This window comes from Diceros bicornis, chromosome 17 (assembly GCF_020826845.1).
Source record: "Diceros bicornis minor isolate mBicDic1 chromosome 17, mDicBic1.mat.cur, whole genome shotgun sequence".
Taxonomy (NCBI): Eukaryota; Metazoa; Chordata; class Mammalia; order Perissodactyla; family Rhinocerotidae; genus Diceros; species Diceros bicornis.
The window spans coordinates 54,304,803-54,318,115 of NC_080756.1; the positions used below are offsets into that span (position 1 = coordinate 54,304,803).

General features: G+C 36.5%; 1 protein-coding gene across 1 annotated transcript in view; it reads left to right on the forward strand.

The window, feature by feature from the left end:
• Positions 1-9,887, forward strand: part of LOC131415598 (scavenger receptor cysteine-rich type 1 protein M160-like) — a 48,283-nt gene extending 38,396 nt beyond the window's left edge. Inside the window, exons 13-18 of the mRNA XM_058557424.1 lie at positions 480-797; positions 4,652-4,960; positions 5,328-5,357; positions 5,987-6,094; positions 6,844-6,939; positions 9,805-9,887. Of these exons, the coding sequence (XP_058413407.1) occupies positions 480-797; positions 4,652-4,960; positions 5,328-5,357; positions 5,987-6,094; positions 6,844-6,939; positions 9,805-9,887 (944 nt within the window). The remainder of the gene's footprint in view (positions 1-479; positions 798-4,651; positions 4,961-5,327; positions 5,358-5,986; positions 6,095-6,843; positions 6,940-9,804) is intronic.
• The last annotated feature ends 3,426 nt before the right edge of the window (positions 9,888-13,313 follow it).

The following is a 13,313-nucleotide window of genomic DNA, read 5'->3' on the forward strand; positions in this document are numbered from 1 at the left end:
ACCTGCCAAAATATTTCATTTGTCTGGATGTCATTTCATAATTTTGGAAAATAGAGGGTTGGTCTTAGAATCAGGGAAAGTTAGACCCCAAGAAAGGGACCTTACATTCCATCTACTCTGATGTTAAGAGGCCAAAAGACACTGAGTAACTTGCCCAAGAACACATTCTAATAAGTAGCAGAAATGGGATTGATCTTCTGATTATTTTCTGAATCTGATTTATGTTAGAGAGTAGAATGAAGAAAGATATATTTTGTTTAAAGCTAAAATACCATCCTTGGGAAACCCATATTAACCCTGAAATCACAAAAGATCCTTAGTTTCCATTGGACACGTTCTGTTAATATGTTAGAGTGGCTTATAAAATTGTATTGTGAGCCCTAATAAACTATTTCCAGGAAAAAAAAATTAGATCCACAAGGTCGAATTTTTTTGAAACTCCAAAGCAAATTAACACTAGATTCTCTATTTCTCTCCAGAATTCACAGCTTTGAGGCTCTGTGGTGAAACTGAAAGGGAGACCTGTGCTGGGAGATTGGAGGTTTTCTACAATGGGACCTGGGGCAGTGTGGGCAGGAACATCACTGTAGTCACAGCAGGGATCGTGTGCCGGCAGCTGGGCTGTGCAGAGAGTGGAGTTGTCAGCCTGGCCCCTTCATACAAGACAGGCTCTGGTTTCATGTGGGTAGATGACATTCAGTGTCCTAAAATGCATGTCTCCATATGGCAGTGCCCTTCTGCCCCCTGGGAGCAGAGAGCATCCAGCCCAGCTGAAGAGTCCTGGATCACATGTGATGGTGGGTATCTTTCCGAGCACTGGCTGCTGCCATCTGAAGCCCTGTGAAATATAATTTGCCACTAACAAATATCTGATCTTTCAGTTCAGGAGCACATGCAAACTCACTGAAAAGTGCCTGACAATAAATACTGATTTATTACTTCTGTCCTATAGTGCAACTTCATTACTTTGGTATTTTACAAGTTCGCTTGGTTTTTTTTAGAGTGTACTGTCTTGTTTGCTTCCTTTAAGGCCCCTAGGAGCAGCTGAGAGAAAAGCATATAAAATTGTGCTGTTGTGAAAAATGAAAAATATTATATGTATAATTTGTCTTAGAAATTCTAGAAAGCTCAGAATTTTGGGGAAGTATGTGAATTAATTGTGGAGACTAAAATGCTCCATTTTTCCTGCAGAACTTTCCAGTATGAAAAAATGATAATTTACAAAACATTTATAACTAGCTTTATTCAATTAAAATTTAACATGTTTGTTATAGAAATTTAGAAATTTTGTAAAATTACAAGTAATAAAAGGCATTCCACATTTAATCCTACCATCAAAAATAACTATTGCTGACATTCAGAAGTATTAACTATTGGGCTTCCTTTTGTACAAAAATCTAATTGTAATTATGATTGTGTAAATGAAATGTAGATGATACTATTTATATTTATGTATATGTATATATAGTATAGTATATATGTATGTAATGTATAGTATCACACTATGTCTATTTAGATATATATATTACATACATTTTGATTTTTGTATCCTTTTTTACATAAAATTATGCTGTGAATATATTCTAATTTCAATAAATAGTCTTCAAACAGCACGCAATACTTTATCCTATGGATGTACCTTAACTTAAATAACTACGTGTTTGTTGGTATTGACTATTTCCCAATGTCAAATCAGTATTAATAGAACCATTATAAACATTCTTATCCATTTTGGTGAATCTCTGATTATATCTGAAAATTATGTGTCTAAACTTGCAACGAAGGGATGAAGCAAATGAACATTTTCAAGATTTTTTTATACACATTAGCTAATTGCCCCCACAGAAAACCTGTGTGTTTATTTTCATTCTTATGATCAGTACATGACAGTATCAATTTTCTCTTACCCTCCCTACCAATATTATGCACAGAGAGAAACACACCCAGAGACATATGCACACCTTCCCAAATTACAATTTCACCTATCTCAACGTAATTTGAATGGGTTTGATTAGTAATGATATGGACATTTTTCGTGAATATTTTCCATTTGTGGTTCATATTTTTAAATTTCTTACTTCTTTTTACTATTTGAATTTTATCATAATATAAAATCTTTCTCAAAAGAAAACGAAAATACAGACAGCATGAAAAACACAAATATCAGCTATATTCTCATTATTAGCTGATAATATATTAGCTGATTTTACATTCTTGTGTATAATATATGTGCATAATTTTACATATATTCATATATTTTGTTGCCAAAAATGTTATACTATGTTTGTGTCGCTTACTCTTTTGATTCAGCAACATTTTCTCGTGATAAACCTCTTTTTTTACAGTAAGATATATTATGATTTGATACACCAAACACCTGTTGTTGGACGTTTAGAGAATTCAAGTTATTTTTCCATTTTAAATAACATCACATAAAAAAATCTTTAAACATAGAGAAAATCATTTTTAAGCATATTTATCAATATTTTCCAAGAAAAATCAATCTACTTATTGAATCATCAATTATATTAGCTGAAATTTTGGATTTCAACAACCTTAAGTTTTAATTTGTAAATGTTTTACTTAGAAATTTTGCATCTGTGTATATTTAAACGATATTGTGCCATAGTTTCCTTTTAGCATCCTTTTTATGTTTGCTGATTTTAGGATTGGGGCTTTGTTGCACCATAAAATTCATTAGAACAAATTCTGCCTTTTATGGTCTTTAATAGTATATTGACCATAATAATTATGTTTTAATACTATTTTGAATGTAGTCTGTTAATATCTAAGAGAATTTCCAATATTATTGGATTATTCTAGTTTTCTTGTGTCTATTTTGTGAAAAGATTAAGGAAGATAGGATTTAAAACTATACTTTGAATTTATGATGATATAGGTCACCCGATGCACTGTGTATTGGTGGGGGGTAAAAGCTAGTATAAAAGTGTTTATTAATAAGTGGAAGATTTAAAAATGAAGAGAGAAAAATAAACCAAATTCTTTCAAGAAGTTTGGCTGTAAAAACAGAGAAGAGAGATAAAATGGTAGCTGGAGGGGGTCCTTATGACAATAGGAAAGGAAATTTTTTAAAAGGTACATGTGAAAACTATCCAGTTAATGGACTTGGAGATGGAGAAGTTCAGGTCAAAGCCCCTCTGGATAAAACCCAGATTGCCTAAAAGCTAATTATCTTTTACAACTGTGGCTTTTCTCATATTACGTGAACTGAAATCCAGTACTGAAATCCTGAGATTCTCCTTCTTGATCTTCTTGTAGTTGGTGGGCATAGGTAAGGTAGAAGTTTAGATGTTAAAGAACATTAACAAAGTAATGAAGAAAGAGAAATAAAGTTAACTAAAAACGAAATGGTAAGACCATTTTAAAATAACATTATAAAATTAATTTTAAATAACATTATATTTAAAATTTTAAAATAACATTATAAAATAATTTTATAATGACACCAGTTATAATTATCTGCAATTGTAGGGGAGGAAGAAATTTTCTTCTACTCTTCTAGGTTCTTCTGGCTGGTCTAAGAATTAAATTGACATGAGACAGAATAACAGGAAAAAGCAAGCAAAGTTTAATAACATGGGGGAAACCCAGGAAAACTGAGTAACTCACCAAAATGGCTAAAGCCACCACCTTACATGCTACCTTCAGCTAAATACAAAAGAGAGTGTTGGGGGTAGTTGTTTGGAACTTCAAGGGGGAGGAAGGCAATTTACATGGAGATGGAAAAGCAAATGTTTGGAAAACAAATGTTTGCCATGCCTTGTAGAGACAATGGGACATGGAGAGGACTTTGATCAAATGGGCCTTGCTAGGTTCCTCACTGTCTACTATACCTAGTTCACATTATACTATAGTTATCTACTGTGATAACTCCTTTCTGGAAAAGACCTTTTATCTTAAATTCTTTTTGGCAGTCAGGAGGAAGGTCAAAGTTTCTTCCTGAGTCTTTTGTTCTTAAAAATAATCAAGCCAAAGTGACATATATTGGAGTGGCAAATTCTGCTCCCCTACAAATGAAACTCAGTATTTAAGGAACTGACTCAAAGGAGTTGGACAGTTAAGTTTATCCTGCATTTGTACATAGCCGTGTAGGTATGATGGTCACTAGTGCCAAGAGCCTTTCATTTGGGCCAGAGAATGTTTGTAGTTATGATCGTGGCATATGTATTTTACAGGTAGGGAAGTGAAGGCAAGAAGAGATGATAATTTGAGGGAATAGGAGAATCAATGGTCTATAGATTTGACTTAAGTAACACAAATGTTATATTTGGAGAAATTATGAAAATGAAAGGGGCAGGATAGGAAGTTTGGGTCAGATGATAGGACATTGGAATTTGGAAAATGAAATCAATGTATTTTGTCTTTAAATATCCAACAGTAGAAAACAAATAACTAGTTTTGGCCAGGTTGAAGATATTCCATTCCTTGATCATAACCAGGACAAACCACAGCCATGTTTAGGGGCTTGTTCTCTTTACAGATTATTCTCCGAATCGTGTAACATTGGAGCTCTGCCTTCCTCACCACATCCGGATTCAAAATCATGTTTACCACTTTCAAGTCTTTCCATCCCAGCATTCACCCACAATCTCTTTCAGGATTTATAACAGCCATTTTTGTGCCTTTCTAGATAAGATAAGAGTCAGTGGAGGCGACACCAAATGCTCTGGGAGAGTGGAGATCTGGCACAAAGGCTCCTGGGGTACAGTGTGTGACGATTCCTGGGACCTGGCAGAGGCTGAAGTGGTGTGTCAGCAACTTGGCTGTGGCTCTGCTCTGGCTGCCGTGGGGGAGGCGGCGTTTGGCCAGGGGACTGGACCTATCTGGCTGGACGAAATACAGTGCAAGGGAAACGAGTCTTTTCTATGGGACTGTCATTCCAAACCCTGGGGACAAAGTGACTGTGTACACAAGGAAGATGCCAGTGTAAGGTGCTCTGGTAAGTGTGAAAAGGCTGAATTTAAACTGGGAGTCCTGCTAAGAGTAAAAGTATTGAGAAACAGCCTGAGACAGTTGAGCTGGAGGATACTAGGATTTCTTGTTGAAAGAAATGAAAGGCTGTGTTAAATTATCCTTTTCCCTAACTAAAGAAGATAACATTTCAGTTATCTAAACTCTCTCATAATTTTGAGGAGAGAAAGCTGGATTTAGCTTCAGGCTTCCAATCAAGAGGATTCTGAGTGATAATTTAAATGACACTCAATATGCCCATAGAATGCAGAAAGAAATAGTCAGTTCCTTTTCTTTGATTTCTATTTCATTTACATTTATGTCTTTCTCTTTCTCATTCTCTCTTTCATTTGCAGGACAGTCACTGAGATCACTTGAAGCCTCAGGTACAGTTTTCTGCCCATCAGTAGTTTCACCAATAACTAAGACAATATGGGAGGTGGAGGGAGAGAGCAAACTGCAATGATAATCAAAGGAGGCTGGGGACTGCAGACATCATGAAACCATGGATGGCAGTGGTTGCTATCAATAGCTCTATGAGTCTGCTCTGGTATGCAGACACTCTCTCTAAAAAAAAAAAATACTTTTTACATATGGAGAAGGATAAGGAACACTTGTGCTACCCTCAGAAAAAAAGTTATCTCTACAGATTCTCAAATATTCTTTATGAGACAGATAAAAACAGCTCGATCCCTAGGTATTTTCTAGGACTGGTGTTTTAGTGGTGAATGCAGTGCAAGAGATAAGGCTTAATCATCAAACCTTTTGTATACAATTAGACAGAATTTAGGACAATAGAATTACGGAAAGCTCTGTATTAGGTGAAAAGAAATCTATTGTTTAGAGATAATTTTTATCTGAAATTGTTCTCAGAGATTATGTGCCATTCGTGAATATGCAAAAACTTATAGCCCCATTCTTCTTAGCAACTAGGAAATCAGTTCTTTTTCCAGTGTATAAACTGACAATTGATATCTACTAGTTAAATACCTATGAATGTTTAATTTCTATGCAGGTCACTCAGCATTTATTTTATCTGGTATCCTTGGGCTCCTCCTGGTTCTGTTTATTCTATTTCTTCTTGTGTGGTCTCAAGTACAGAAACAAAAACATCGGCTCAGAGGTGAGAGCCCTACTAGGGCTGCATAAAATGCGTTATCTGGAACCAAAGGCACAGGGAATGGGGAATTCCTGTAGAGAGAAACAAAAGCATTTGCCAACTTGAGTGACTTGTGTTGGAAAGTGCCAGCCAAATGGAGAAGCATGGGGGATGATCAAGATCAGCCAAACCACAATTTCCTTTTGTAGAAATGCAATTATTTGGAAGCTGTAGTATACAATACAGATGATGTATCAGGTGGGCAAAGATCTTAGCTGATGAAAGAAAGGTAATTATATATTTTGGTGTAGGCTCTGGATTGTAGAAATAAGAAATAACCAATGGAAACGTGGAACCATGGTGGAGAATTAAAAGCAAGGATGTCCTGGGTTTGAACCCCAGCTATATCTTTGACTAGAAAGTTTACCTTTCAAGCTCCAATTTCCTAGTCTGTAAAGTCGAGAAAATACTATTGCTACTTCATTAGATTATTATGAGAGTTAAATGAGTTAATCATATATAAGAATGCTGGCCAGCACATACTAAATGCTATATAAGGGAATTGGTAATAAAAATGGAGGAATTTCAAGGGCTCAGCAAAAGGAGAATGAATATTAGAAACATTGAGAATTCACTAGCAGAAATGGGTGCTGAGAGGATCATTGGATTTTAGCTCAGAGAGATCAATATGTTTCAAACCTTATAGATATGTATCCTAGTGTAAGAGATGGGCCATTCAAATTTGAATTCTAACCATGGGGCATCATTCTCAGTTTCATCCAGAAGAAGGAATTCTCTAGAAGAGGACCTATTCCGTGAGATGGATAATTGCCTCACCAGGGAGGATCCACATCAGATGAGCACTTCAGGTCTGTGACTCCAGGGGCCTCACTCTATAGAGAGGGTGGGAATATGAGGAAATACCACTGATATTTAGATAATGTTACTTGATTGAGGTTTATCTCAGCCTCCTATACAAAATATTTCAGGTGAAAGGGAAGCAAAAGGAGGAGTTGATGAAATAAAATATTATTCAAAATTAAGAAAATTAGAATCTATGTCCTCAATCATTTCATCTTCAATATCATATTTAGTCCATGGCAGAGGCACCAAATGGAGAGAATTAAAATGAAAAGTATTGAACTGCTTCAGATGTAAGCAGTCAAATAGCTTGTCCTCAGTTTTATTACAGCCACTATGGAAAACAGTATGATTGTTCCTCAAAAAATTTAAAATAGAATTGTCATATGATCCAGCAATTCCACTTCTGGGTATATACCCAAAAGAATAAAAAACAGGTCTGCAAGAGATGCTTGCACACCAGTGTTTATAGCAGTGTCATTCACAATAGCTAACACAAGGAAACAACACAAGTGTCTATCAACAGATGAATGGATAAGCAAAATGTGGTATATACACACAATGGAATATTATTCAACCTTAAAAAGGAAGGAAATTCTGACCTGCTACAACATGGGTGAATGTGGAGGACGCTATGCTAAGTGAGACCAGCCAATCACAAATATTGTATGATTCCATTTATATGACATACCTAGAGTAGTCAAAATCATAGAGACAGAAAGCAGAATGGTGGTTGCCAGAGGCTGCAGGGGAGGGGGAATGGGAGTTATTGTTTAATGGGTATAGAGCTTCAGTTTTGCAAGATGAAAACAGTTCTAAAGATGGATGGTGGTAATAGTTGCACAACACCCTGAATGTACTTAATATCACTGAACTGGACACTTAAAAACGGTTAAGATGGCAAAAAAAAAGAAGAAAACTTAAGACTCCGAAAAGTAAATAATAGATTAAGAAGGAGCTTAAAAACTGAAGAAAGAGTATTATGGCTGTGGTGATGAATTTCTTGGGTTTTTTTTTTTCTTCCTAGACCCCTAGAGAAGCCCATCTTTCTGGCTAGAGGGCTGGGGAAGGGAAATCCAGAGAGTATGGGAGAATTCTCTGCTTTTTTTCGTTTTTGCTCTCCTGGCCCTGCCCCTAGGCCAGATTCAAAGGCATATCTATGACAATGTTGTTGATTTCTAGTATTTCTTTTCTTTTTGACTTTCTTAGAAAGTCATCTCTATGCTTACATTATGCATATGTTCTTGCAGGGTGTCCACTTTTTCCATTAGCGATATTAGCATATTAATCATAGTTATTTTAAATTCCAGTGTCTGATAATTCTAATATCTCTGCCATAATTTGAGTCTGGTTCTGACACTCGCTCTGTCTCTTCAACCTATGTTTTATCTTTCAGCGTGCCTTGTAATCTTTTGTTGAAAGCCAGACATGATGTACTGGGTAAAAGAAATTGAGGTAAATAGGCCTTTAGTGTAAGGTTTTATGTTTATCTGGCTAGGGGTTGGGCTGTGTTTACTGTTTGCTATAGGTATAGGTGTCAGAGGATAAAATTTCTTCTGGTGTCCCTGTTTTTGTCTCCCATGTTGTCTTTGGGGTTCCCTAGTGACTTCTTCTTAAATACCATCTCAGATGTGCCGTTCTTCTGGTGCTATTCCCTGGTTCTTATACCGGAGCCCTATTGATGTGCTGGTAAGGTGGGGGAAGGGAAGCATTGTATAGTCCTATGATTTGGTCTCAATTTTCTAGTGCGACTATGCCCTTGGGCTGTGACCTTCACAAGTGCTTCTCAGGTTTTCTTCCCCTCTTAGATGAGACAGGAAGGCTAGAGGGGGCTGTACTTGGCTGACTTCCCTTAGGTCATTTAGGCTCTGGTAAAATCCCAGTCCGTTATGCTCTGATAAAATAGTTTCTCTTAAGGGCAGACCTTGTTAAGAAGAACAGAATGCTTTGTGTGTATTTCAAAATGGCTACTTTTCCCCTTCTCCTGCTGGAATCACAAGGGAATTTTTCTCTAGTCTTCACTGTGAGAATGTAGTAGAGCTCCTAGAGGTAAAACTAACAAAAGTGTAGGACCCTTGAGGGTTTTAATACTCGAGTTTGTCCACACTGAGTCTCCAGCAATTTGTCAATTACAGTTTAGATTTTAATACCTCACTAGTGGTTCCCACAGAGGTTTCTGCTCATGGGCTTCTGCTCCAGCAAGTTGTAATTCTCTGTCTCTGCCTGTCTGTCTCTCCAATTTTGGGGGCAGTGGTTTTCCCTGTGACCTCAATTTTCTGAAGGATCTCAGAAAAGTTGTTGCTTTGCAATTTGTTCAGCTTTTTTCTTGTATGAATGGGAGTGATGACTTCTACTTCTTACATTCCAGATGGGAAACCAGATGTTCAGATAATCACTCTTACAGATCCAGTCATATTCAACCTTATTAATATTTAGTTATCTAAATTTTTCCATCCATGGACAACAATTCTCCATTGCCCTCAATTCTGCTAAGAATGGGATGCTTCCCTCATTACAGTGTTTTTTACTCTCCTATCTCTGGACAATGACTTTTACCCTTGAGTTTACTTGTCCTTTTTTAAAATCAAAATATAAATATCACAGTTCTAGGCCTTCAAGATACTGGGAGCAAATCTGATCATCTAATTATAGCTTCACTGTTAGTGATGATAATGGCTTAATGGTTTACCCTTTTAAATTTGATAATTAAATGTTTTACTTCAAAATGGTAACTGAGCATGCTCTTCAGTTATGTGAAAGCATTCCTTGCTCTATTGTATTTTCCTAGCTGTTCAAAGACTGCACTTAACAGCTCTTCCCTCTGCAGGGAGGTTTTCTCCTACTAGGTAATACAGATTTTGCCTTCTTTTTAGATGGCACCTCCATCCATGGTTGTGAAGATGCTGGCCATATAACACTGCTGGAAGTTCTTCCTGCCTTGGAAGCCACAAAATGACTTTGGGCTTCCAAAACCCACTAGGTAATTTGAGAAACATTACTCTGTCACTAAAACTCAACACACATAGATCTCCTACTCTTACAGAATTAAGCATACATTTTTCCTATCTTTATGTTACCATATATATTACGAGACAGGTCTATATCCTCAGTCTGTTAAATATTCAGTTTCCCTCTGGAAAAGAGAGTGGGTGATGAGAAAGTGGTTCCTATAGAAAGCTTACAGAGTTTACCAGGATTATTTCTGATCATTGGCTGAGGCTATGGATAGTCTATCACTAAGAAAGAGGATGATTAGATCTCAGCTTCAAATACTGCTCATTAATAACCTCTGTTTCTAGGATTTCTGTTCATTTTTATGACACAGAGTAAGATGTCCACATTTAATTCTCTTAAGTACAGTCCAGATTCAGTGCATTAATATTGCCTTTCGTTGTTTTAATCTGCAGTGCCTAGCATATGATACATGCTCAATATTTGTTAAATGTAGGTAGCTTCATCTGATGAGAAAACTTTAACATAATAAACAGTGGAATCACACTCTAGAGACTTAGAAAAACAAGCACTCATTATATGACGATGTTGCATAGGGCAGTTCTAAAACACCTACCAGTGCCAGGACAAAGAGGAAAAAAGTCCAAGTCAACTAGGATATCTGGCAGGAAAAGAGCAATGTTTTCTTTCAAGTTCTAAGATCATCACTTATTAGAATTACATCTTGCTGGTGCTTTTTGTTAAATTGTCAAGGAATGCCACGGTTTAACAAGACCTGATTAATCATCGCCTGCACCCAGCAGAGAGTGGGTGGTCCAGGGATGATGGAGTCACAGCACTAGAAAGCACAATATTTTATAAATAGCATTGAGAAAACTTTCTAATTCCCAACATGGGTGAACTAGCAATTCTGAAAAGAGCATTCCTATGTAATCGAGAGCCAATTCTGAATTTTTTAATGAGAATATGCCGAGATGCAGATATAAGTCATATCTCCTGATTTTTATTATAGAATATTTAGGTATCACCCACACAAAACTATTTCAAATTTGACCCAAGGATCCAAGCGAATGAGCTTGAGTTTCTCTTTTTTTTTTTCCCAAAAATATATTAAATTACCAAAACAAGAGGAAAAATGTTAGAAAAATCAGAGACAAAGAACATGAAAACCATTTAGATGGTAATTAGCCCCAACATAAGTTAGTAGTAACTGTTCTAAGTAATACAAGGACTTATTTGTATTTGTAGTTTAAGCCTCCTTTCTCTTCATATGCAGTATCTTAGTTATTGATAAAGATTCTAATTTCTCTAGCCGGAAAATTTCGGTGAAAATCTTGAACCAAAATGTTTTCTTTAAAAGTGTATCTTATGGCATTTCCATCTATGGATGTAAAGAACAAAGGATTGAGTCTAGATTATTCTAAACCAATTTTAATAAACAGTAATTTGTCTTAGCACAATTCTTTGTGAATAGATAGTATGAATGTTGTTTTTAAAATACTTTAAATTAAGTTCTATATTAGAAAACATTTTCCTCCAGCAATTCTGTTTAGTTTATTATTGTGTTTAGTGGACGTATTAGTTTGCTAGGGCTGCGATAATAAAATACCACAGACTGGGTGGCTTAAACATCAGTAATTTATTTTCTCACAGTTTTGTAGGCTAGAAGTCCAAGATAAAGGTCACAGCAGGTTTCATGTCTTCTGAAGCCTCTCCTTGGCTTGTAGATAGCCTTAGTCTATCTGTGTCCTCACATGTTCACCCTTTGGTCTGTGTGCGCCTGTGTCCTAATTTCTTCTTTTAAGGATACCAGTCATATTGGATTAGGGCTCACCCAAATTACCTCATTTTACCTTAATTACCTCATTAAAGTCTCTATTTCCAAATGCTAGGGAACTACGGATTAGGACTTCAACGTATAAATTTTCTGGGACACAATTCAACCCATAACACTTAGCAGATGTATTATTGTATGATACAAGATAACACCCTTGCCCTGTCCAAACCTCATTAATCCTAAATTCTAAGTTCGCAGAGTCCAAACTATAGAGTTTTGAAAGATTAATTTCCAGAAGCGTTTCAAAAGCAAACCCATAAGCAGTTTTACCTTCCTGTTTCATTTTGATGTTATTTAACTCTCTTTTTCTTTGACAAATAAACTATGTTATTACACCCTGGGACTCAGAATTCTAGATTAACTATGGGGGCAAGAAGAAAATTGCCTAGGGCCGGCCCGTGGCTTAGCGGTTAAGTGCGCGCGCTCCAGCAGCCCGGGTTCGGATCCCGGGCACGCACCGACACACCGCTTCTCCGGCCGTGCTGAGGCCGCGTCCCACATACAGCAACTAGAAGGATGTGCAGCTATGACATACAACTATCTACTGGGGCTTTGGGGGGAAAAAAATCTTAGAAAGACTCTTCAAAAAAAAAAAAAGAAAATTGCCTAAGATCTGGGTATAGAAAGGAATATTATTAGGACATAACACCAGCTAAATCTGTCCTAATTGATCAATTCTTTGCACCGTGTGTGTGTGTTTGTGTGATAAATGTTTATTTTTATATATGCTAGGAGCTTTATTTAGAAGAATAGGAACTTATTGCCTCTTGTTGTATAATTTCAGGTCACCCTCCAAATGTCTTTGAAAGACATAGCCATTTTTAAATGAGTGAAGAGAAATTCAACTTACCCTGTGGAAAGTTGGTCCAAACAACATTTCCTGATCAATAAGACAACAGCCAAATTGGTAAAGACTGGTGATAATAAAAGTTAAATTACAAGTATCACTGTTATGGACTATATTTTTATGCCACCCCCTCCCAAATTCGTATATTATATCTTAACTCCCAATATGATGGCATTAGGAGGCAGGGCCTTTGGGAAGTAATTAGGATATGAAGGTGGAGGCCTCATGAACGCAATTAGTGCTTTTATAAAAGGGATCCCAGAGAGCTCCCTCACTCTTTTCACCATGTGAGGATACAATCAGAAATTGTCAGTCTACAGCCTGGAAGAGGGCTCTCACCAGAATCCAACCACGCTGGCACCCTGACTCAGACTTCCAGCCTCCAGAACTGTGAGAAATAAATTTCTGTTTTTATAAGCCACCCAGTGTATGGTATTTTGTTATAGCAGCCCAAACTGACTAAGACAATCACTAAGAAACACTCCTATGATAAATTGAACAACAAAAACATTATTTGAAGCTGATTTATGGCTGTTCTTATGGTTCAAGTGTGTTTAATTTCATAGAGGTTTTTATGTAGAAAGCATCATTTTCCAAATCGAATGTCAGAATAGTCGCTTTATTTTTATCCCATTAGATTTATTCACGATGCTTTTGTTCAATTGCCCTTGCGTCAAGCTTAACTTCCTCATATTTTGAGAATACCGTTGTTCCCATAGGAATTGCAACAGATATATTACAGTAAT